Source organism: Stegodyphus dumicola, chromosome 6 (assembly GCF_044657685.1).
Source record: "Stegodyphus dumicola isolate Sdum_Otavi_A_Nest chromosome 6, ASM4465768v1".
NCBI lineage: Eukaryota > Metazoa > Arthropoda > Arachnida > Araneae > Eresidae > Stegodyphus > Stegodyphus dumicola.
The window spans coordinates 211300648-211327386 of record NC_140773.1 but is presented as its reverse complement, the minus strand read 5'-3'; the positions used below and the strand labels follow the sequence as shown (position 1 = coordinate 211327386).

The window sequence follows — 26739 nt, the reverse complement described above, 5'->3', positions numbered from 1 at the left end:
AGGGAAATTCGTATTTATGTTACACGTGTAAAACAACGGAAATATTACAGACGATACCTGACTTGAATAACATTTTTTACTTGAGTTATATAAAAATAGTTACCCTTCTATAACAGTAAGTTGTTTAAAGTTAATTATCTTTTGTCCGAGGTACACTGGTAAGACCATAAATAAATATTGCTTCCAGATTTGTAATCTAATTCTATCTCATTGTGCGTTATGCACAAATAAAATTAGTCAGTTTGTACTACAGATCAGTATTTCCTAATTTTTATTACTTAAGCCTACAAAAATTGTAGATTAATTGGTTTTAGTTGTTAATTTTCCTCTTATGAATATTTTATTAGAGTTTAATTGAGCTTGTTAACCTAGATTTGGGTACGTGATAATAATTATTTTATTAAATACTGAAAATTCAATGAATAGATGCTAATAAAACGAAACGTTCAATTAATATAAAATAAAAACGTTGTTTTGACGTTACATGATTTAAATCAGATTGTACAAGATGATAATATAAACTCAATATTAGTTAGTTAAAATGCCTTTGCCCCAGATTATATACTTACCATTATACTTATTCCAGGAGATATTTGGTTTAGGTTTTCCAGTAGCAGCACAAGGTAGATGCACGTTTTCTCCTGAGAGTACATCTTTATCAGTCGGTAAACTCAGCCATTCCGGAGGAACTTAAAAATGAATCAGGGAATTATAAGCACGTTTATGTAAGTTTTCACAGTATACTTCAGCATGTTTTACATTAAACTAAAATTTCAGAAGCACAAAAGTATAATTTCTTTTGGCATCAATAGAAGAAATCATGGCGATAGTAAACAATTAAACTGGAAAAACAAGAACTTAAAAAATCTTGAATTATTTCCTGAAAACTTCAGGTTACAGTATCCAGATATATAATTTTATCATTAAATAAATATAAATAATGCCTATTATTGCAAACTGAATACAGACTATGGAGGTATAAAACTTAATCTTTACATGCAAATAAAACTAAAACTGAAGTCTGGAAAAGAATTCCGATTTGAGGAACTTTATGAATTTTGTTTGGAACGACAAATTGTACAGCTAAGAAAGTACCAAAATGATAAAAATTAGATTTCACTTTCTAAAGAAGATCATTATTTCAATAAAATAAAAAAATATAGAGAGGTGCTTTCTTTTATGTGTTCCAATAATTTCATTTTTGAAGCAGACGATTCCCACCAATAGCCAAGTGTTTAAGAGTGCTAAATGCTGGGAGTTCGACCCGGGTTAAATCACTGACGAATAGGCTAGCTGCATGGCTGAGTTTTGTGGTTTTCTTATGTATAAAGTGAACACAAATCAATTTACCTTAAAAAGTCCTTCTTGAAAGCATTCCTCCCTTTAGGCAGACATCCCTTCGTGCCCTTTTCCATATTAAAAAAAAACCTAGCATATACAATCAATGAAATTTTGTAATCTACTTATGATATGGTGTTAGACTGTGTTTTTTGTATTCTAAGAACATACAACAAAACACAACTTGTTGCGAAATATTATTAAGAAATATAGATAAAATTTCATTTAAATGACTTTCTTTATTGATTTCACAACATGGAAAATAAATAAAAGCTCTTTGGTCTCCTCAACTGGTAATAGACTTACAGCTTTAACAAAACAGAACAGAAATCCAGGACTCAGCTAAATAATAACTACTAAAACACTGTAGGGTATTAAATCATAACGATAAATTTAGAAAAAATTCTACTTGGATATACTACTAATATGGAATTTATTTTAGGAAAAGGCATGTCAAGGAAATCACGCGTTTTTATAGTGCGTGAAAGCAAAGAAATATCAAGCCTCCGCTCTTTATGGAGAAAAATGTAAAGCAGCACATTCCATTTCTAAAAAATCTGAATGAAGAAATTAACCTTTATAATCTTAAATAAAAATTAAAACTCTGCAATTGCACATATAATTGAAGCCATTATCTTTTTGCCTTTGCTTTATGATAATTCATAATAGCACAAATGTTTGATGCTTTAACATGTACAGAATAAATATAAGAAACATTAATTTCAATAATAATTATGCCAAATACGAAAAGTAAATAATTTAATTCCCGGAATTTTATATTCATCTTCCTCTGTACTGCAATATTCATATGATAATTTTATTAATGACATTATAATTATTATTTTTCTTTGGAAAACAAAAATCCATCTTTTGGACTAAGAAAACTACTGTTTTCTGTATATATTTAATAATTATAGACAACTTACAAATCATGAAATATAGGATAGATTTTTAACATAAATAATAATGAATTTAATTTGTTGGGTAAGAAAAAAGGCAGCAAAACACTGGGAAATCGTTACAATGTGGCTTCAGAAATAATAGCTTTTAAAGTGCCTACATGATTTCCCTTTAGGGTTCAAAGCTAAATATAATTGACTGAATACAACCTATGGAGCCATAAACTGTTTTGGGAGGTGTTTCAAAAGGGACTTTCTAAAGATGAAGAAAAAGCAAATATGATCATAACTTGCGTAGTAAGAAAAACTATTTGTGTTCCTTCAATAAAATCGCCAATGAAAGTTCGCTTTAATAAATCTTTGTTAATAATTAAAAATTAATAATTAAAAATATTAGCTTTTATTTCAATTATAAATTTATCTTCAAGGTTAAAAAAAGGAAAAGTATAGTCAGTATCGTTAAAATTTTATTTGGTTTCTCACGTGCTCAAATACTAATAACATACAGGTTTTACATTACTAATAAATACATTACTAATACATAAAGGTTTTACATTACTAATAACATTAAGATTAGTAGCTTAAAGTCTAGTTATCCGAGACTATTTAGTAATTCTAATATAAGCCAGGAAATGATTTGTAATTTATTTTGATGGATAGAATTTTCGTAAATATATATCAAATAGTCAAAATATAATCGAAAATCAGTGTAAAGTAACAAAAATATTTTAGCATATTTATAGCTTTATTAGGAATCAATTAATTTTTATTTAATTTTTAATTTAAATTTCAAGTTTTCGTATAGAAATGTGAGACAATTGAGAAGCTGAAGCGTCTTAATCAAAGTTTAAATGAAGCATTCAAAAAAGTAATATGAAATATAAAAAAAAATAAACAAAGAGATATCAGATTTATTCCTAACTTTATCCAGTTGAAGCTATAATTTATTTACATAAAACTTACCATAGACATATAAAGTAGCGACATACATGTCAGTCATCCCATCTGAACTGGCCACACACGTATAATTTCCGGAATCACTTTCTGATACTGGTTCGATTATGATTGTGGAAACATCAGAGACAGTACTTATTTTAATATGGTGCATTTCTCTGACATTTTTGCCATCTTTTAGCCAGTCAAAGTTCAGTGTCTTTCCACCTGAAGTAGTGCAAACTGTTGAAACCCTTTGGCCAACTCTTGCTCCGACAGGAAAATTAAAGGGTTGAATTTTCCAGGCATCTGAGAAGGATATTTCAGCTTAGCATAAACTTGGAATACGTTTATTAAAAAATGATGAAAAATAAATACATATATAGCAATACATACAACTAAAGTATTATTAATATCATGTACGTTTCGCATTAGCGAAAATAAAAAATATACAAATATGAAAGTGCTTATTTAAATTAACAAAAGAAAACAAATTATGTAAGAACATTTGAAAAGGGATGTAAGAACAGCACTTCTATTGCTGATAAATAAATAAATTAATTAATTTAATTAATTGATATAATTTATTGTGTGGTTAATGAAACCACAACATTTTGTGATAAGTACCATTTGCAAGAACAGTAACTATATATGAAAATAAAGACAAATAAATTTGTGTCACACATAACATACAATAAAATACGGTACTTAATTTAAGAGTTTTTTTAACAAACGTGTTCGCTTTTATATGTAGAATACTTTAAAGGCAGATATGGAATTTAAAACTTATTTTAAATAATATATTTACTTCTATGCACCTAATGTTATACATAAATGAGAAAGATTATTACTTGCGACATAATCTAATATCTAAAGAAATTAATGCCAATTTATGTGCAGTAAAAGTTATAAAATAACAATTTGTCTTTATATGTAAAGTAAATAATATTTTGTTATATAGAGCATATTTTAGACTATATTAAATGAATAATTTCTAAAGCGAATAATGAAAACTATTCTCTAATTGCACATTTCAGTTTTATTTAATAAAATAGTTTTATGAGTAGAATGTCGTATTTTCATTTATAGGATTATTGTAATATGTCGTGAAGACAAATATCATAATTAGATGATTTTATGATTTCTCAAATTGCCATTCTGATCGGATAAAGTCGATCAAATGTGAATGAATCGAAAACAGTCTTTCTACTATAGAATTTGTTTTAAAAGTCATTGAAGCATTTGTCAAAATCAGTAATATCATATCTTGAAATAATTAAAAAATTTATTCCATTTTTACTGAAAAATGTATGCTAAAATACCACTTACCAAACGCATATCCAAATGTTGCTAATTGATATAGCATGAAATATAGCATGCACTGTTTCATGTCTTCGAGGTAAAATTTACAGATTTATTGCATGTCGTTTAACTCTATAAACATTTAGGAATAATACGAAAAAAAGATCAACACATAAAGAACTATTCTCTTAGTATCAGGAGATGTAAATGATGACGCTGATGTTAAGTTTGCATCTAATGCTCTAAGAATTAGCTTAACCTTCTTTAGCGCCCTCTAGCGAGTAAAGTTCATAATGTTTTCACTTACTTTTCACAAAAATATACAAAAACACATAAAAAAATTTTGACGATCTACTCAAGTTTTACTTAAACTTTTAAGTGTATTTTCAATCCCGTTCACCACCAAAAAGTTACACTTTAGAACCAGTTACTATATATGTGAACATACATTGTCATATTAGATTGTAGATATGAAATAGAAGCATTGCAAAACAAAAAAGTTATCATAAAACTGTAATGAACTGAAATGAAAACATAGATAATCAGATAGTCATTTTAAATTCTAATGATTATAACGACATCATTAAATAAGGACAATATATAGAATTTTAAGTCAAAAAATATGAAGTAGTTGTTGAACTGTATAACATTTGTAATAATCCATATAATGATTGCACTGACAGTCTAAATCAAAACTGCAATTAGAAATAGCTTTCGTGAAGTAAAACCATTTGCCGTTATTTCCTATTCAGATGGAATAATTAATAATTCATATATGATATTCTTTGTTATAACTTATTTTCGACATGCAAATGAATTTATTTATGCTCTAAACATTGCAATTCACTAAACTGATATTTATACATCTTTGTAAAAGAAAGGTATTTTTTTAAAAAAGCAATAGAGAGTGCTTTCACAAATTTATATCTTTTTTATATATAATTAAAAATGAAACAGGATGAAAAAATGTAAAACTATATACTTACTAATGCTAGGGGGTCATTGCTTTTATTAGAATCCATTCACAATGTGTTTCATATTCAGACAAGCCTTCTTAAACAATCTGAAATGTACGTTGCGCTTCTGTGTTTTGTGACTTTGAGTGATCGTAAAAGAAAATTCCCTCTACGGCGTAACACAACTTTGAGATACACTACAATTCATTATGCATGAAATAACAGCAATACATTACATAACAACAGATCGGAACTTTTAATATTGAAATAATTAACCTTTTTGATGCAAATATGTTTGAATGAAACCCACTTACCAATAACTTTAATATTTACATCTTTTTTTAAGTCAGAACCAACACCGTTTGAAATAGTACACTGATAGTACCCATCGTTTTCCTTGTTGATACTTCTTATTTCCAGGGTACCGTTTTCATGAATAACAATATTATCAGAATTCTGAAGACTGGCGAAATTTGTATCATAATCTGAAAAATGTATACTCAGTTGAAATTATCATACTAAGTTAATTATTAAATAACATGATACAAAGCAAAATATGGGGATAATATATTGTAAAATCTGGTATTTTATTTAATGCTGTTAATTCTAATTCTATCGATATAGTAATAAGTATTAGAAAGGTAGTAGAGTAATTATGTAACACGTGAATTTACAGTTTATTAGGGAAAAGGTAAGAGAGTCAGCTAAGTGTAACGGATCCTGCGTGATGTACTTTGCGTATAACTTTTGCAAAGAATCTTGAAATGAGTTGCAAAAATGTACTTTAAATGAAATATGGGATCACAATGCAACTGAAATAAATCATAACAAACTGATTAGCTAATTCTTGAGGAATTAAATGCATCAGAATTAAATTAATTTAAATTAAGTCACAAATATATCAATCAAATTTACTAATTCTTAATAATGTACACCCCCTAAGTAGATGATTAAACATATATATACCGCTAATTTATTTTTTCTGTGAGCAACAGAGAAATAATACTACCCAATAAACTCTTGATAAAGAACATCTTAATCGGATTTCTTTCCCTACGTGTATGAAGGATTCCAATTTGTTTTAATTCTCAATTTAATTGGCTATTTTTATACATTTGAAAAGTGATACCAACACAAATAAAGTTTGCTGCTAGAACAGTAAAATTTATTGGTATAATGAAATATTCTTCACGTGTATACATGCTTAATTTTTACTGCAAAATGGAATTCCTTACATAAATAAACAGCAAGAAATGACACTTATATCAATAATATTGAATCCTGAATGAGGGAGTAGGACTGTAATATTTGTGGTGACTGTTTCTTCGTCGTTTCAATACAGAAAAGAAGTCATGCACAAGGTTATTACTTTATTATTGTAAAGCTGAGATTGTGGATTCTCATCTCAATTCTCTATTTTTATGCATAGCTTCAAAAGCAAGAGTATGTACTCCATGACATTACAAACATTATCAAAGTAATTCAAAGTGTTTACCCCCCCCCCAAAAAAAATAAGAAGAAAAATTACGATAAAATTTTCTGGCAGTATGATACCTTTTCAAGCATTTATAATACCCAGCTTCGTATAAAAAATTAGCTTTATGATTTTTACTGAAATTAAAAATAAAAGTTAAATTTTTTAAAAAATTTAGAAGTGAGTGCTATGAAGGAACTCGTTGCATTGTCATCTACAGAAAACTTCATTCTATTTACTTATACATTTAAGTTTCATATTATGAGACTTACCTGTTATTCTGGCCCACTTAGTTTTTGGTTTAGGTTTACCTAAACCAGCGCAATTTACGAAGATAACTTCTCCTCTAGTTGCTTCTATGTCAACAGGTTTGTCCTTCCATGATGGGGGGACTGCAGAAAATATGGCTCATGAAACATTGCGCATTCATTATGCATTTTGCTGCATGTTGCACGAATATTTAAAACTTTTAAAATAATCAACATTAATATAGTAGTTCTTTAGCTAGTATTAAACAAGATTTGCATTATATCAATGAATATATATTTCATCCAGATCTAGATAAGCTGTGAAAATAATTACAAGTAATTTTCAGGCCTGTATTTTAAAACATAATGTAGAATATATTTTTCTTTTTTTTCAATAATAATTTTACCAATAATGCTTTACAATAAAAGTTTATAATAATTTCACAAAAAAGGAAAAGGAGACTGATATGTAAGACCCCTTACTACATAAAATAATGAATAAATATAGCGTTAGCCTCAATGCTATATATTTGTTAAAGTTATATAAATTAATTTCTCGACGGATATTTTTAAATAACAAATTATGTTTTAGTGATTTAATCAAAGTAAAAAAAAAAAAAAAAAAAAAATTCTCAAAAGGCCTGAATCAGCATTTAATTCTTACATTGCTTCATTTTCTTCTGACACAAAATACTGATAAATCGAAAAAAATATGAATTTTTATATCACAGTCAGTTTAAACAGAATCTTGTAAAGACAATTGATATAAAACATAAAAATATTGTCTTTTTGTAAATAGCTAATTGTAAATAATTTTCATTAATACTGAATACTCACTAAGAACATTAAGCGTTGCTGTGTAGCTGTCAGTCATTCCTCTTGCAGTAACTGTACACGTGTAATTACCGCTGTCTTCTTCACTCAAAGGATCAATTATTATATTTGAAATTTCAGGGAAAGATATTATTTGAATTCTATTTGATTTGGAGAGATCAGCCCCATTTTTGAACCACCGAAATTCCATTTTGCTGGTCGCTGTGACAGTAGCACACATTGTACTAACTCTCTGGCCGACCATTGGCGATGATGGAAATACAAAGGATTGGACTTTTAATATTTCATCTGAAAAAATAATTTGGTAATGCAGCATTGATGTTTAAACCCTTCATAATTTATCACATGTTAATTACAGTGAAGTTGCTTTGAAAAGCAGTCAGTCAGATGAGTTTCTAAAGTGCAACATATATATCGGAGAAAAACAGTATTGTTATACAATATCAAAATAATGTAATACTATTTATAAAATTAACTATTAATATGAAATTATAAGACGCAATGCTATTAGTTAAATTCAAAACAATCCATTTAAGAAATTATGTATGACTTTTTTCTAGCATAAAATTTCAATAAAATCTGATAATTGTTCAAAATTGATGTAATAAAGATAAATGTATAGAAATTAGTAAATTTACCAGGAAAGTCAAATTGATTAGAACGATTAATTTTAATGTTCTAGAATAACTTACAATAAAAAACACCAGATTACTTATTTGTTATTGCAATACTGTTATTTATTTGTAATTAGTTTCGAGTTGGTATTAATTTTCCTGATTATAGTGAAATTTTGAGTAAAACCTGATATTTTTATCACTTAATTCGTCATCACTTAGTGAACTACTTGCAAACGAAATTAGTTTGCATGGCATACTAGAAACTTATATATATTCACATATGTAATAACAAGCAGTATTTTATATTTAAATTATTCATAAGTATTTTTAACATGAATAAGTTTTCCACCAATTCGTCATTCATTCAAATGTTATAAAACTTTAGGTTTATTTTACACATAGATTAATATTTCTTTAAACGGAGATTCATGCATTTAAGAAGAAAATAGTACCATGTACACTTACCTGAAGATTGACTTTTGTGAATGAAACATAGCTCCAGCATTATTAAAGCAACTGTAATATAATTTCGGCATAAAAACATTTTTTCCTATAATTTGTCTTTTCTGTAAAATCTTCTCGTTACTCGCTTCTTTTATTAAACTGAAATGTAGAAAACTACCAACAGACATACAGTTTGTTCTATTGAAAAATACTGAAAGCAATGGCGTTGGCTATGTTATAAAGAATACAGAAATGTTTTACGTACATAAGACAGCAGCGCCATCAGTGTTTGGAAACATAAACTAATTTCTCATATTAAAATAATTCCTTTCCTAAATATAAAACATTTAAATTACTTTTTTTGAAGATAATTTAATTTATTTGCACTCACTGTGAAGGCTCTTACTAAAATTGTTAATATGATGATGTTCATATTTCATAACTTAACCTATATGAAAAATTGTGGTTTATATAGTAAACCAATTAAACTGAAAAATTTAAGCCAAACAGCATAGTCTAAAGATATTAATGGTTTATCAAATACATAAATAAATAATGTAATATTTCTACATTCATAAAAATACCATTAAAATATCATTAAATATGAATGCTGACCATGTGCAAGTAAAATAGGTAAATACATTTATTGTGTGAAGCCACGCTATTTTCCTTTGTGAAAAACAATAACTTTAGTGTTTCATATAGTAACATGATACATATACTATTTCTTGTAACTGAAAAATCACGAAAAATGCGATATTTTTGTAGAATGAATGAAATTTTAGCTTGAAAAATAATATACGACAAGAAAATGTTTTCAACGAAGTCAATTTATCATTTCAGATTTTATTATTTAATATTCGATTTCAATAGCAATAAGATTACTACGTAAAAACTAAAAACTCTTGAAACCATCATATGTATAATGCTTTCTGAATAAGAATAATCAGGCCGACCGATTTACGTGCACTTTAAACTCAAGTTTCGGTTCGAATCGCATAAGATTAAAACACATCTGACACATAATTCTAAAGTTATCAAAATAACTTGAATAAACATTTAAATAAAGAAAATAGATAAATTTTATTTATTTCTGAATATTGCATTTAAAAGGTAACAATAGCAGCCTTCAAACTAAGCTATTAGTTTGAAGACGGCAGTATTCATGCTGGCAACTCATTTCATCAGATCCGACGCTTTGAATACCATTTGAACGACAGACTACGCTCTTCAATGACAGTCTCAGGAACAAAACAGTTTTTTAACGCAAAATATGTCATATTTTAACGCAAAATATGTCTCAGTGGAATGTTCATATCTGAATAATTCCCGAAGTTGTTGTTTAGGGCTTTATTGATTTTTAAAGATGACCATTACAAAACACACACACTCACAAAATTAAAACTTGGAGCTGTGGTTGAGCTACAGCAGGGTCTCAACGTTAGGCAAAAATACGCAGTTACTACTAATACGCACTTAACTTAATACTTTGATAACGTCAGACGTGCTTGCGCCATGAGTTAGTATATAACACCACTTAGTTCTATGTTGGAGTTGGCCGTGAAGGTTGCGGGAGAGAAGTACTGATTTTGTTTGTATAAAAAATATACAATATCGAAAACTAAAGATGCACTAAGAATACAAAGCAAGAGACAAGCATAAAAATTGAAGAAAGATTTGTTGAAAGAAGATAATAAAAAATGTTTACCGGTAAAAAGGGAAGAACGTAATATGTTATGAAAATAATAAGAACATATAAACGACTGGAAGGTTTTAGTTTTCAAATAAATCAAGGTGCTTCAGCTTCTACCATTGCCAATAATAATAAATTATCAAATTTGGGTGTATATTTACCATATTAGAGTAGAGAGATTCTTCAACAGTGTCTGTCTAAAAAAACTGATCAATTGTGTGCACAATATTTTGTCAAACGGTTCAGATATAATGAATTTGGATATATTTGCAATATTTGTGACAGACTGTGGCTTATGAAAAGCATCCCACCAGTCAATAAAAATAGAAAAGTTTTGTCTTTGTTGCGACGTCAAAAAATATACACTAATGATTATTATGGGATATTTTAATATCAGTGTAAAACTAAATGTAAAAGCGTTCAGTTATTATGAAATAACACTTTAATCTTAACATGGCACCAACCAATTATCCAAGTATTTTAGGTAATTCATATATAGATCTTAATTTTGCTAGAAAAATCAGTGCTGGAGTATTGAATTATGTTTGTTATTTTTCATATCATTGTCCAGTTTTACATAAAGTTTTAACTTATCCATGTTGTATACAGGAATAATGTTAAGAAATAAATAATTAATACATTGCTATTAGTTTTATTTTATTTTCCTACAGATTTTCCTAAACATTTATTCTTCAAAGTAACTAAATACCATATAAGATAAACAAAAAGAACACTTAATTAATAAAATAAAAATTAAGAAACATAAAATATCTTAGGAACTAATCTACACATCTAAACTCAGCAGCCCTTTGGAACAAATTTAACGGACAGCTACCCGTCAATTGTTTTTAAGTATAAAATGGGTGACTTATTTCTAACTTTCGATTAGCACAACAGAAAACAGAGATTGTGAGTTCAAATTACGCAAGCGAAGTTATGATTCAAATACTGGTATTTGGTTATTACGCACGCAGTATATATATATTATGTTTGACAGTTATTATAATTTCGTGATTATAATAATATTATATAATAATATAATTTGGTAGCTATGCAACCAAATATGCAATCAAAGGTCTCTTAGCGCTGGAATGAAGAACCTTTTCGTGGTTACTGCATTTGCTGAAACACATGCAATATCGAACTGAAAGTGAAAATGTAAAAATTTCATTCGGTTAGAGAGCAGAATTAAAGAACATTATAAAGTCAGGTCATCAAAACGTAGTTTCGAGTCCATCTGTGCATAAAGCGTTACCAACTTCGAAAATTCTGTAAGTAAGAACAAGGTACAACTATACCTTGAATATTGTATATTTTCATACTAGACTGAGTCCATGTCTCCTTTCTTTTATAAGAAATTTACTGAACTCATTTATTGAAAACTATAATAAGTGTTAAAGTCTTCAAATGGAATAGGCATATTACAATAAGACGAAAAGAAATTAGGTGACTATTAAAATCAATAATAAATATAATAGATTCTGATTCATATCATAAATAAAATTTTCCTAGATGGAAATGAGAAGAATTTTATTTACATGCCATTTAAAAATATTTCGAAACTCCTTACATACATGTAATAAAGGATTACAACTACTTACAATAAACATACCTATGACTTTCAAAATTATAGTTTTAATCAAAGGATTTCCTATTCCATTCGAAATATTGCACTTGTACATTCCTTCATCATTTTTCTCTATATCTTTCAAAATTATACTTCCATTTTGTTGTATTACATGCTGATTAGAGTTTGACAGGGAAATAAAATCGGAAGTGGAACCTAAAAAGGGGATAAACTATTATAACAGAAGCACGTAAAATAATTTTTCCTAATACCAGCAATTTTTGTAAAACCAATAATACATATTACACTCAAATGAGACTTAATAAGGTTTAACAGTTTTAATACAAATCTAAAGTAACCAAAATACTATCTATACTTTGAAAAAAAAAATGCTTTTTTCACTTTTAATAATGTGTTTTAGTTCTGATTAAAATTTAGTTTCCTATAGCAGTTTCTATATTAGGTAAACAAACATAAATCCTTAAAAATTCGCCATCTGATTTTTACACATATATTTACAGCTTACTAGCGTCTGCATTACAAGAAACATTTATGTGTTAGAAAGCAATATCACTACAGTGAAACCTCTCACGGCGATCACTTACTTAAAACGACCACTTCTGAATGTGGCCAGTATTTCTGAGTACATAATTAAATAGTAGCATATAAATAGTAGATATTCGCAACCGAATTCAAAATTACAAGACATGAAAACTGTCTGGAATCAAGGGTGATTGTCTCAGAGAGATTTCATTGTTTTTTAACATTAGTCAGTATTTAGAGACATTTTAGAAACACACCATTTCACAACAATTAAATTCTAATAACTAAACTTTAAAAATTAATTATGTATAAACTAAGAGTAGCCTGAAATTTCTCATAATCATTGGCAGAAAAATAACTTGAAAATAAGTATGTTTAAATAATGAAGATTTTGTAAATGTAACGGAAATGAAGGTAGGTTTGGAAAACAAATTTGTGGCATTAAGTACCATTTTTCGAGTTAACTTCCTGTAAATCATGTTTCTCCTTTTACAAACAAATATTGCAGAAGAAACGTCCTGCGAGGCGCAATGAGACCAAAAATAACTAAGAACACAGTTTCTCAGCAAAACGACTAAATAATGTTAAAAAAAATACATACAATGTCTGAATCCTCCCTACTGTTCATTAAGACGTACTATACAATGAAATACAGTAGTTTTTTTAACGAATTATGAATAAAAAATAATAAATATTCATCTTTTGATTTACTAGGTGTCACGGTTAAGTGATCACATTTTTATGGTCAGGATGGGTCACGAAATACAGACGTGAACGTTTTTTTAACCATTTTTCGAAACAAATGAAAAACAGTGAGAACATTTTTGTACGTTATTGAAAGCCACCTCCCCTCTTCTCTTACCTCAAAAAAGAGAAAAAGTAAAAGACAAAAATGACATTTAAACCTTGACAATTCATAATGACATTGCCAAAAATATATTAGTGGGGTGTAACGTAGCAGGCAACCTCGTGGTGCACCCTGGATAACGCTAAATATGCTACAGCTTTGTCTCTCTTGCCTTCTTATTGATGATGACTTCAAAAATGAAATTATGGTATAAAAAAAAAAAAAAAAAAAAAAAAAAAAAAAAAAAAAAAAAAGCTTATACATTGTATAAGAAAGGAACTTCGGTAATGCAAAGCATTAATCGATCGCTTTCTTTTCATACGACTAAATACTTTGTAAACCTGGCTTAAGAAAAAAATCCTTAAGCAGGATATGATTCAACGTGCTATGGATAAGAGATGGAGGATTCTGGGGAAAGAGACAACTTTCATTCCAATTTTTCCAAGAAAGGCAGCTGTAGGCCTATTTAGACGTCTGACCGGACATGACTGTTCGTGAGACCACCTCTACAGAACTGGAGTGATGAATTCCTCATACTCAATTTTGTGTGACTCCAACCAGCCTATGATTTTTGAGCATTTAAATAATTGTATTGTACTTTCTCGGTATGAAGACATTGTTAAAAAGTACTGGAGAGCTCGTGAACTAAATGGCTTAAGCGCTAATTTTGGAATTTGTAAAATAAAAAATATTAGTTACAAAATATATTTTCTACATAATTATTAAAAAGTGCAAGTACCTATTAAAATTTAATTTAATGTTTTGATGGGAATAAAATATTTATACTTCGCATATGAGACCCAACGAATGCATCAAATTGCAAATGTCTGGATGTTTGGAAAATGCATCTGAGATTAACATTTCGTAAAGAGATTAAATTGTATACTTCAGATTACATTTTTAGAGAAAAAACAATCTTACAAACATTTTATCACAGAGGAGAAAAAGAAAAAAAAAAAAAAACATACCAATTATCCTGGACCAAACAATAGTTGGTTCCGGTTTTCCGCTACCTTGACAACTGAGAGTCACAGAATCTCCATTAATAGCTTCAATGTCAGACGGAAGGACTTTCCATTGAGGGGGAACTGAAAACAAGAATTAAAATTAAGATTATAATGTAATTTGATTGAAATAAACCAGTTAAGAAAAAGCGTTTTTAAAATACATCAAGAGATTTTACGAACAAAATATTTAACACACAATATTTCCGCTCAAACAAAAGTAAATCACAATGCCTTTACTTCAGTGATTAATTTATGTTATATACATGGAATTAAATGCAGCGCTGTATGAAATGAGAACACTTAGATTTTGTAGCTTCCAATTGTTTTGGCAAAAGTAGCTACATATTTCTATACCTAGAAATGGACATACCGTTGAATTTGTCGCAGTTTATAAACTAAATGTTAAAACAGGTTATATGTAGTCAGCTGAATTAGAAGATGAAAAACTTTGTGTAAAGAACAATTTTTACGTAAAAGTCTCATAATATTCTATTTAGATATTATTATGAGCAATATGTGACATTTCATAAATAAAACAATATGAAGAGACATTTCTATATCTAGTGGTGTAAAAAGCGATTTTTATAAAATTATGTAATCCAGATATATATTGAAGCATTGGTATATTAAAGATATAAATTGACTTGTTCATATTCTATTTAGATATTAATAGCAAAATCCAATAAGTTCATAAATGAGAGAAACTGAATTCTTCATATAACGGGAAATCTTTATATTTCTTAATTATTCATAAAAATATGTGAAATGCATTAAATCTTATTCAAAACGCTAATGTTATATAAAGCATGCGAATTAATCTCATACTTTAATGCAGGCAAAGATAGAGGTAAAAGGCATATAGCAATGTAAATCTGCTTTAACATCACATATAAAATATAAAAAACAGATCATGGAATGGCACAGGACACTGTAGGAACACATACTGCAGATAAACCATAATGCTGATATGAATTGAAAATGAAACTCTTAATTCCAGACTAAGGAAGATGCAGCTATAGTAATTTTTTCATTCAATCCTATCATTTCCGACACAAAGTAATAGCTTTTACAACTAGCTTATTATTTGTTGCACAAAATGAAAACTGCAATGCATCAGTTTAGATTCATACTTGACAATTTCCAACTAATAAATTATTTTAACAGCTTGAGAATAATTTTTCTTAATCTTTGCTTCATCTTGTACAGTTTTTATGCTGTAGTTAAAAGTTCAAGGTTTAAGATTTTTTTCTATTTTTTAAAATCTTAGGTTGAAATATAATTTATAGCTACCTCTTTATTAATTGGAATTAATTTAATTAAAGTACCCAAAGAAATAATCATTCAATTTATGTATTTCAAAGGCAAGCTATATATCCAGTCTATTCACTAAATATGAAAATTGTTTCTAGAAATTCAAATTATTATTCAAAGTTCAAATTAATAAAAATATATACTTACTCAAAACCTCTAAAGTCGTAGTGTAGCTATCTGATACGCCTCTCGTACTCGCAATACATGTATAATTCCCACTATCATCTTCAGTTAGAGGATCGATAATGAGATTAGATAGCTCCGGAAATGACTTTATGTTAATTTTACTATTTTTAACAATCTCCTTTCCATTTTTTAACCATTTATATTCGACTTTACCTCCAGTTGATGTAGCACAGACAGTGATAACCCGCTTTCCAATTACAGATGTCTGCGGAAAAGAGAAAGGTTGAATTTTCAAACCCCAGATACCTGAAAATTATAAAAAATCATTTATTTATTTTTAAAAACATCTATGCATAAAACGTTAGATAAATATTAAACTATTATATATTAATTTTAATGCAATACATTTCCAATTTATTTATTTTTTCCTTAGATGATTTTAATGACATTCAGTTTTACTTTTAATGAAAATTGATAACATATCAATTTTTATTTTAAATACTCGTATTTAATAAAAAATGTAATAAAATTTTCATATTTTTTATTTCCGTGAAAGAACTTCAATTAAGTCATCATTTAGTTCAATATATAACATTTAATATTCTTACATATTCAGTTTTATATATTAAAGCTTTCTGTAATGTGAAATTGTATAAACTAAAAATTCCACATGATAGAATATCCTGTGACTAAGATTTGTTAACCTATACATATCAAATATATGTTGAAAGATTTTATAAATTTATATAAGTTTTCTTTAATTCTTGATAATATCCAAAATTACATTTTCATGCAGTGAATATCAATATAAACAAATCTGCATAACTATAGTTAACTAATATTCTAATGCTTTGCATAATATATGAAGTCATTAGTCAAATTGCGATGATTTTCTGCCACTGCACTTATAAGCATTTATGAAACGTTCTAGATCATCATATCATATACAGGTCCTCATATATACAAAATGATATATAGTATGAGTACATGAATAAAAATTCAGCATGAGAAAGAAATGGATTATAAATTTTATTTAACATTTTGAAATGGGATATTTAGAAATATTTAAGAATATATAGTAATTGCTCACCTGGTAACAGATTTGAAATAATGACGACAGCCAACACATCTAAAGTAGACAGCTTCATAATATCCTACTTGAACCTAAATCTTGAAGTTGATGAATTCAAAGCTTCAGAGATACGCATAAGATATTTTAATAGTACGATTTGATTTAAAAAGTTTCTGAAAACCTCCGAACACCATAAGATCTAAAAGGTATCAGTAAAATGACAAACTTATATCATTCGTTGTGAACATTAATACATTGTATGCATGTAATGGCGAGTATCTACGTTAACTGTAAACGCGTCTGAAGAGTAGTAGCGCCCTCAAGATTCACTTTTACGAACTAAATGAAAATACATGAGGTGAAATTTAGAAAAACGTCTGAGTGAACTATATAATTACTGCGTGAATTGCACAATACAGATAATTGGTACAATGATCAAGCTACACATATAGCATCAAAAACAACAAAAATATTATGTAGCTGTGTAAATTATATATTTTAATATGAATTCAGTTCCATTCAAAAACGGAGAAGATTAAGTACAAAAAACATTCCATTTTACATTTCAATGAATCTGAATCTGATGATTCAGATTCATTCAATGAATCTAAATCTGAATCTGAAGAAATACAATCTGAATGATTTGAAATCATTCAGATTACAAATATGATTGAGATGACAGATTATTACAAGCACTTTATCATACAAGGAACAATTCATAAAATAATTTCGCAAGTTTTAGATAATATTCTGAAGACATTTTTAACAAAATCTGAGAGTTCCATAGAATTGTTTCATTGCTATGCTATCCATAATCATGAATAGAATAGCACTTAAAGCAGAGCATATTTAGATAAATTAAATTTTCAAAAATTTGTTGAAATTCATACCTGCTCTTCATAGAGCATTTTCCATTTAAAACTATGTATTAACAATCGGTTTCTCATTGTTCCTTTCCAATATACAAAATGAATTAAAGGCACTTAATATATCTTTGAAGAGATTTGCCGTTAAACGTGGAGGAAAATCATATTTCTGAATTTATTTACATATATTTAAACTTCGGCATTTACAATGGCATTTGCCATGTTATAAATTCAATTGTACGAAGAAAAGAGTCTTCGAAGTTTTTATAGTACAGATCAACAACTGTATAATATATCCCATGGCTGGTTATAAACCAGCTGTTATTCAAAAGCATTTAGAAATCATGAAAACATATTGCGAATTCATCTGTTATAAACGTGTATTGAAACATTACGCAGGAGCAAACGAAATAAATGCTTAAATACATGAATAATCACCCCATTCATAGGAAACGGAAGTAATGTATTAGAAGAGGACATTTCTACTAAAAATTACTAACAGATTCAAAACACTATTAAGTTCTGATTTTTTTTACATATAAACATAAATTCGCAGTACCATTTTCATTCTGTTGTATGAAATTGTAAATTAGCATACCTATAACTCTAATAACAATCGTTTTATGCAGCGGTGAACCGATATTATTGGAGATATTACACATGTACAAGCCTTCATCATCCTTTTTAATAGAGGTCACAGAAAGACTTCCATTGGGGAAAAGACTAATTTCTGGAGAACCTATTATTGGAATAAATTCCATTCCATGACCTAATAAGAAAAAACAATAATAAAATTACAAGTATTGTTATTTAATAAATAATACAACTTTTACATTTTATAATAATCTTAAAATCAATGCAATATGTAATGATATGCAGTAAAAAGAAAACCAGTACATAACATATCAGTTGAATTCTCAAGATATTAAGTCAGCTACAATTTTATTAAGAACTCATTTTATATTTTAATACTACACAAGTTAAGTTTAATTCTAAGAGAGTTAATGATACCAGTATGGATAACAATTCAAAATGACAGAATATAAAACAGTTCAAAAATAACTTTAAATCAGATAACGAAAATAAATAACTCTCTTCGCATTATTTCCAAACAAGTTGTGAAGTTCTTGATTTCAGATTAATATGAAATATAAATTAATATGAAAGGAACGGTTACCGTTACTTTTTATCACTTTTAATGACTTTCAGAATGAGCCAGATTACCACTCAATATGTTAAATAATTTAAATTTTAAGCAAAATGTTTGTTTTTGAAACTTTTGAATATGTGAAAGACCTGTCTCTATATGGATACTACACGATTTCAGGTTCAGTCTCATTAAAATTTTAATAATGATGAGAAAAATTCATATTTAATCAACTAAAAAGGTAGAACTTTTAAAATACTATTTGTTTCCGAAAAGCATTTAGCTAATAACTGAAGCCAGTTTATTTATTTAAGTTCAGATTAATAAATTATCTGCTTTAAAAATAATCTTTATACCTTTTTACTTGAATGGCTGTATTTATAAAAACAGGAAATAAATAAAAACCTTTTTCAAAATTAGTAAATGTTACTCTACGAGTAAGCTAAAAGCCTTTAACTATTTCGAAATGTTTAACCAAAAAATATGAATATTGAATAAAATAAAGACATAATTTTTATGAGAAATGTAAACATTAAAGCAAAATTTCTATTCTCTCAATAGATTGTAGAGACATTAGGTGTTTTTGAAAGCAGACAAGATGAAAAATTAGCAAACGCCTTCGCCGGGAATTGAACCACGGACCTCTGGAATACCGGCTTAGCGTGCAGAACCACTACACCACGAAGGCACGCTAGGAAAGCAGGAGCAATAGCTTATATATACTCCCCTTTTTAGAGGACGACTGGGGTTTTTAGGAGACCCAGTCGCCAAATCCTGGGTGTGGAGAAACCTCATGCAACACCCTTTTAGTTCGGGCGCCACTATAAAGACATTAGGTGTTTTTGAAGGCAGACAAGATGAAAAATTAGCAACGCCTTCACCGGGAATCGAACCACGGACCTCTGGAATACCGGCCCAGCGTGAAGAACCACTACATCACAGAGGCACGCTAGGAAAGCGGGAGGAATTCCTTATAAGATACCAAGTAAACATTTAGGTCAATGGTCTGAAACATCTTTAGCGGTGATTTTTCAGCCGTTTGGTACCTTTACATAATCATGCACTTATGACATCGCGAATGGTGCCATTTCGCGAAAGATAAGATCTTAAATTCCTCTTTGAAATTCATTTTTCTGGCCTGGCGGTATCCAAAAGTGCTGATACTCGATGTGGCAATAGATCTTCATTTTATCTTTCAAATAAAAAACTATTTCTTGAAAACGGATATATTTAAAGGCATAGCTTATTAGCTTAAACCATTAGTTAGTTTGTTACCTATGTACCTATTTGATATGGTTTAAAATACATTTACTTTATAATACATTTAACTGATAATTGTTATGAACATTTATGACATAGACTAGAAGAGAAACACGCTAATGTGACAATCAAAATCGTAAAAAACAACCTTATATTTAGCGTAGGTATAATGAAACACTCAATCGATTTCGAGGGCAGCTAAAGGTCCCTCCTCATCAGGAGAAAGAAATACATAGAAAGGCCCCCTTTGGGAAAGTGAAATTCCCGAAGCCTAGTCTTGAAACTAGGCTTCGGGAATTTCACTTCACACATACTGAAATTAATGAGTTGGTTTCGCTTACTAAAGTTTCTCTAAGTCAAACCCACTTTGTTTTCCAAAATGCATATTTTCGTCAAGTTGAAGGATTGGCTATGGGTAATCTCTCAGTACGGTACTTGCTGACATTTATATGCACTATTTTGAGATGAAATTATTTGATAAATTATCTTTTCGTCTTTGGATTCGGTATGTTGACGACACTTTCGCACTTTTTGACGGTTATAAAGAGGATTTATCCGAGATTCTATCTATTATGAATTCAATTGATCCAGCCATCCAATTCACTCTTGAAATTGAATCCAACAATTCCCTCCCCTTCCTCGATATTCTTATAATCCGCAATGAAACTGATTTTAGCACCACTGTGTACCGTAAACCCTTTGCAATTTGTTTACCACCCCATGCCAAGTCATGCCACCCTGTTAAGCAAAAAATGGCTTCTTTTTACTATTATGTTTTCCGCGCGCTAAAAGTTTGTTCCTCTGAATCTTTGCTTACCAATGAACTTAATTATTTGAGAGCAGTTGCGATTGACCGTGGATTTTCTCCCGTGATTATTGATAAAGCCGTCAAAAAATTTTCAGATTCCCATCAAAGAAGACATTCCACTGTTAGAAATAATATCAATGACCTTGTCGTGCTTCCATTTTATCCTTCTGTTAGCTATAAAATTGCACGGATTCTCCAGAAATTCAATTTTCAAGTCGGTTTCTCCCCTATTAATAAAATTCACCCTTCGATTCTAAAAGATTGCGTTTCTGTCTTGAATTCTTGGGGAATTTATAGTATATCATGTCAGTGTGGTTTAAGATATATTGGCCAAACAAAAAGAGCGTTGAAGTTTCGTATCAAGGAACATGAATCTTATGTCAAAAAAGGGGAAATTAACAAGTCTTCAATAGCGTATCATAGCTGGACTTTTAACCATAATTTTGATTTTGGGTCTGCAAAAATCATCCAAAAGGCTTCTTCCATAGGCGAATTGGATTTTCTTGAGGCTTTTCACATTCACAAGGATTTAGAAAGTTTAGTTAATGATTTGAAGTCCAATCCAGTCCTTCCTAATGCCTTTAAAATTCTACTGTCTTAATTCAATTATTTTTGCCGATAGATGGCGTTACCTCCTCGCACTTGGTACTACCAGAGGGTATAAAAATCCCTTCAGTGGTTGCTTTCCATTATTTGAAGTTCAGATTTTGAGCGTAATGTGCATTTGCCCCTCGCTCCCTATTTTAACTTCGCTAATATTTCTTTATGCTTGATCAGACAGCTTGGCTCAGTAAAAGTAGGCGGCCAGTGCAACTCTGATTAAACATCTAGTTATAACCACGTGCAGTGCTGATAAGCACCATGTGTTTCTGTGTTTCCTATTTTCTTCTTTCTATGTATTTCTTTCTCCTGATGAGGAGGGACCTTTAGCTGCCCTCGAAATCGATTGAGTGTTTCATTATACCTACGCTAAATATAAGGTTGTTTTTTACGATTTTGATTTATGACATATTTGTGATTATTAAAAAACGTTTCTAACACTATATATAACGTAACTTGCTGAGATTTCTTTGATTTCCTTTTTTTAACAAAGTTAAGAAACACATCATCAAAATGTCTAGAATGTCGAACATACGCAACAAAGAAAGAAAGAAAGCAAAACATTCAAAGAAACGTTTTAAATTCTAAAATTTCAAAAACCATTTTGGTCAAATAGCAAAATTTGCAAGGTTTACATATCATGAAAACATCTTTCAAATAAAAAGAATTTCTTTTTGAAAGCATATTTTTAACATAATTTATTTCATCTCTATTGCTTAATAATTATAAATAAGAATAATGTTGTTGACACCCTGGCAAAAGTATGTATCAGCAAATTCGACGTTTTGAGAAAAAGTTATTTAAATGTTTTTTTCGCGGGGCAGTTGACACATGTTCGGTTTTTAAGAAAGGTTCTTTTGAGAATTATGCATGATAATCGCTTCCTTGCACATTTTTAGTTTCGGATAATGAAAAAAATATTTAAAAAACAGTACAGAAAGTTTCATGTAAATGGAAACAGCACAAAGGGACACTTATGGCATACATCAAAGATATGTATGTGTTTGTTCGGCTTTTTTTCAGATCGTTACAAAATTGCACGAACTTGAAGTATTTAGAAATATAAACCAAGTTTACCTGACGTTCTGTACCATGTAATGGATGGTAATGGCTTTCCAGTCGCAGAACAGTCGAGAATAATTTTATCCCCACTAACTGCATCAACGTCCTTAGGTGAATTAAGCCAAGATGGAGGAACTGAAATACATAACGTATTACGTATAATTTAAGGACGTTTAATACAGAAAAAAACACTGGAAATCTTAGAAAAAGAGGTCTAATCATAATTAAAATAAATAAATTGAAAAGTATTAAGTGACATTAATAAACGTGTGTCTAATTGCAGTTAAAATACAGCATTCCAGTATATCTTCCTTGAACGTTAACATATTTTTCATATAAATTAGGTTTCAGAATTATTTATAATAAATTCGTCACATGATAGAAATTCATCTCTATATTTTTCTCTAAACTTAAGAATTTTGATCATGATAAAAATATTAGAACGAAAAAATTGATAATGAAGTAAAAACAATTAACAGTTTGTATGTTTTGAATTAAAAGTGAAAACTGAATATACTTTTATTTCATTCTAGAAAGAACTGCATTTGTACTATATTAAAAATATTTTTATAATTATAAATTTCTACACAGAATGTTTTCTCTTCTAACGGGTCTGACTTTAAGGTTAAGAGACATTAGATTGTTTTGAAGCACAAAACGTGAAAAGTATGCAATGTCCTCGTCGGAATTCGAACCCATGACGTCTCGAATACGCGTCGAATATGCTACGAATTACATCACGAAGGCATGCGGAAAGGAGGGAGAAAATACCTTATAACGAAATAAAACTCGAAATGTGCACACAAATTTTCCCCTGGTATGGATGAGTGGGTTTTTCTACCTAAGAAATTTCATTGTACTAAGATTGCACACTTTTTATGAAATTTTGCTGGTAGTTCTGAAAGATGCATTTACAAAAATTTCATTTTTATTTCCTTTAAAGATCAAAAGTAATTTAAATTCAAATCTGATTATCGAGATATTTATCGTATATGACACCATAAATAGGTGCTACTTATGCGACAGGGATAATTAACGCGTATTTCAGTTTATATAGTTTGACTAACAACTTGCTAGTTATGCCAAGAAATTGTGTAATCAACGAACTAAGCGGTAAGTGTACTAACAATTAGCATGAATAACTGGTGGTATTAAGGTAAGTTATGTTCATCATGTTATGGAGGCAAATTTTATAGTGAGTTGGTTCTATCAAAACTAAATAAATTTATTGATTTGCTTAATTTACTATATATCATTGTAATAATTTGTTTAATCTGATTTGATGTTATGAGCGGTTTTAAACTGCGCACTAGTTATTCTGTTGCACTTAATGAGCTTTCCGTCGTATTAAATCTTCTTGTTTAAGAAATTCCGAATCGTTTGAGGTTGAAAACTTCAGAGTTCTAACTGCCTAGCATTTACCTTTTCATGAGGGAAGGGAGAACAGAAAAGATGGTTTATGAAGTTGCATTCCAAATTTTCAGCCGTCTGTCAGCAGTTTAGGGATCAATGGAAAGCAAATCTTTTTAACCATATATATCAGTTTTGTTTAGACGCGATATGAAGAACAGTAAAGCCTAATTTAAAAAAGGTTAAACTCTATAAAATTATGCTCATGATAGTTCAAAACAAACTGCTATTTCAAGTCATGCTGTGCTTTTCGTAACTTTTAGATATCAGTTTTTGTATAATTAGTCAACAAAATTTTGCAAAACAAATATCCTTAGTTAAAAGCTATACTTTTTTCCTGATAATTAATTTGATTACGTTCTGTTTAGCATAAACTACAAATGGATTACATTGGGAATTTTATTATAAAATCATTTTACGATAATTTACCTTTTATCGTAAAATTAAATCGTAAAATTGGTCCAACAACAAAAATCAGTGTTATATTTTCAAATTTTCACAGGACTAGTTTCGATGGTTTTACCGAACTATCATCCTCAGCTGCAAAAGCACAAATGAAATGATTTATGATGATTCGGTAAAACCATCGAAACTAATCCTCTGAAAATTTGAAAATATAACTCTGACTTTTGTTGTTTGACCTCTAAATTAATACTTGTTCGGCGTGTTATTGTATCTTAATTTACCTTTTACTCAGAACATTTTAATTTTATTTGCTTATACACAGAATTCTTATACTACATGTTAATAAAAAATTAATTAATTTCAAATATGATTATTTGAAGAATATTAAAAAAAATCTCCATTATCCCTATTATTATTATGTAAAAGAGTTAACATTTGAAAAGGTAAAATGGACAATAAGAATCTAAAACTGAGTATGAAAAATATAAACAAAAGCATTATTAATAAACGGAAGCTAATTCATTTAATGCTCTATAAATACCTAGTTTGATAATACAATTAATTACCGCTTTGCTTTGAAAAATTGATTTGTATTTTGAAGAGCATTGAATAATTTAAAAGTACCTTTTCTTTGACTTCAAAAAAGATTCATGTATTAACCAGTATCTCTTACTTTTAAAGACTGAGGACTTTTAACTATCCAAATATTCAGAAAACCTTACATAGTACTTAAACTGCTAACATTTCATTAACACTATTAAATGAACCGGCCTTCACCATAGTTTCAAAAATTTGCTATATTAAAAATTAATAGATTGATCAAATAAACCACATTCCTGTTCAAAGAAACTATTGTATACTACATTAATAATATAAATTACCTATCCTAAGTTATAACGTTTACGTAATATATATATATAAAATTATGTAAATACATATATATTTATAATTATACATTTTAAGAGATTAAATAAGTTACCTAAAACTTCCAGAATCGTCGTGAAGCTCTCGACGTATCCTCTAGAACTGGCTACACATGTGTAATTTCCTGCGTCTTCCTCTGTAAGGGAGTCAATAATGAGAGTAGAAAATTCAGGAAAAGAACGGACGCTATGAAAATTAACTAATTCCCTTCCATTTTTTAGCCATTTAAAGTCCATTTTTTCATTCGTTGAAGTAGAACATGTTGCTGTAACGCGTTTTCCAATAGTTGATCTACTAGGAAAGGAAAACGGTTGAATCTTCAAAGGGCCTTCTCCTAAAAATAGGAAAACAGCTTTACATTTGAATAGTGATTAACATAATAGTTTCAAACCAGAAAGTTACATGTCAAGTGCATTATGCAAGTTTTAACCAATTTAAAAATAACTGAATAAAAGCTAAAATATAAAAATTATCTTAAGAGAATAAAGTTTAAAATATAAATAAAAAAATTCAGAAAATATTTAAACATTGACTTATTATCAATTATTAAGATCAATTAAAATTTTTTATTATTATTTAACTTTTATTTTTTAATTTCTAAGATATGCGAAAAAACAAGTTTGACTGCTGCAGATATATAAGATGTAAAGTTAAAAATCTCTTTGGAAAATATAATACGACAATCAGCAATAACAGTATGAAAAAGAAGATTTGAAGATTTAAACGGGAAACAATATGAAATGTAGTCGAATAAAATTTAAGAAAACGCGGTATACAACCATATTAGTATACTTCAATTTTGTATTGTAACACAACATATACTAAGAATTATATTGTAAATATGGCAATTAAAACATAGGAAAGCCATTTAAAATGTATTTCTGCGTTTTGGCAGATACGCAGTATGGATAAATAAATAAGGATATAGTTTAAGATGAAGGAAGTAAAAACTATTTCTTCAGAAAACTATCAGCAGGAGTAAAAATAATAAGTGCATATGCAAAATAATAAGTACACATGCAGGTTTTAGCAGATCTCAATAAAAG

At 28.8% G+C, this 26739-nt stretch overlaps 1 protein-coding gene across 12 annotated transcripts in view; it reads right to left on the bottom strand.

Moving 5' to 3' along the window:
* The window catches only part of LOC118194022 (cell adhesion molecule Dscam1-like), a 234218-nt gene that overhangs the window by 111407 nt on the left and 96072 nt on the right, over positions 1 to 26739 (bottom strand). Inside the window, exons 1-4 of one of the 12 annotated variants that reach the window (XM_085819464.1) lie at positions 17230 to 17441; positions 16161 to 16445; positions 14664 to 14783; positions 12351 to 12521 (exon numbers count right to left, since the gene is read on the bottom strand). The exons of 8 other annotated variants lie outside the window; for them this stretch is intronic. In XM_085819464.1, coding sequence (XP_085675590.1) covers positions 12351 to 12521; positions 14664 to 14783; positions 16161 to 16445; positions 17230 to 17287 — 634 coding nt within the window. In that variant the 5' untranslated portion in view covers positions 17288 to 17441. Of the gene's footprint in view, positions 1 to 569; positions 690 to 3200; positions 3480 to 4499; positions 4675 to 5742; positions 5914 to 7174; positions 7295 to 7987; positions 8273 to 9066; positions 9224 to 12350; positions 12522 to 14663; positions 14784 to 16160; positions 16446 to 17229; positions 17442 to 18675; positions 18847 to 22969; positions 23090 to 25748; positions 26028 to 26739 lie in introns of those variants that run through there. 3 more of the 12 variants (XM_085819455.1, XM_085819454.1, XM_085819460.1) reach the window with 3 other exon arrangements.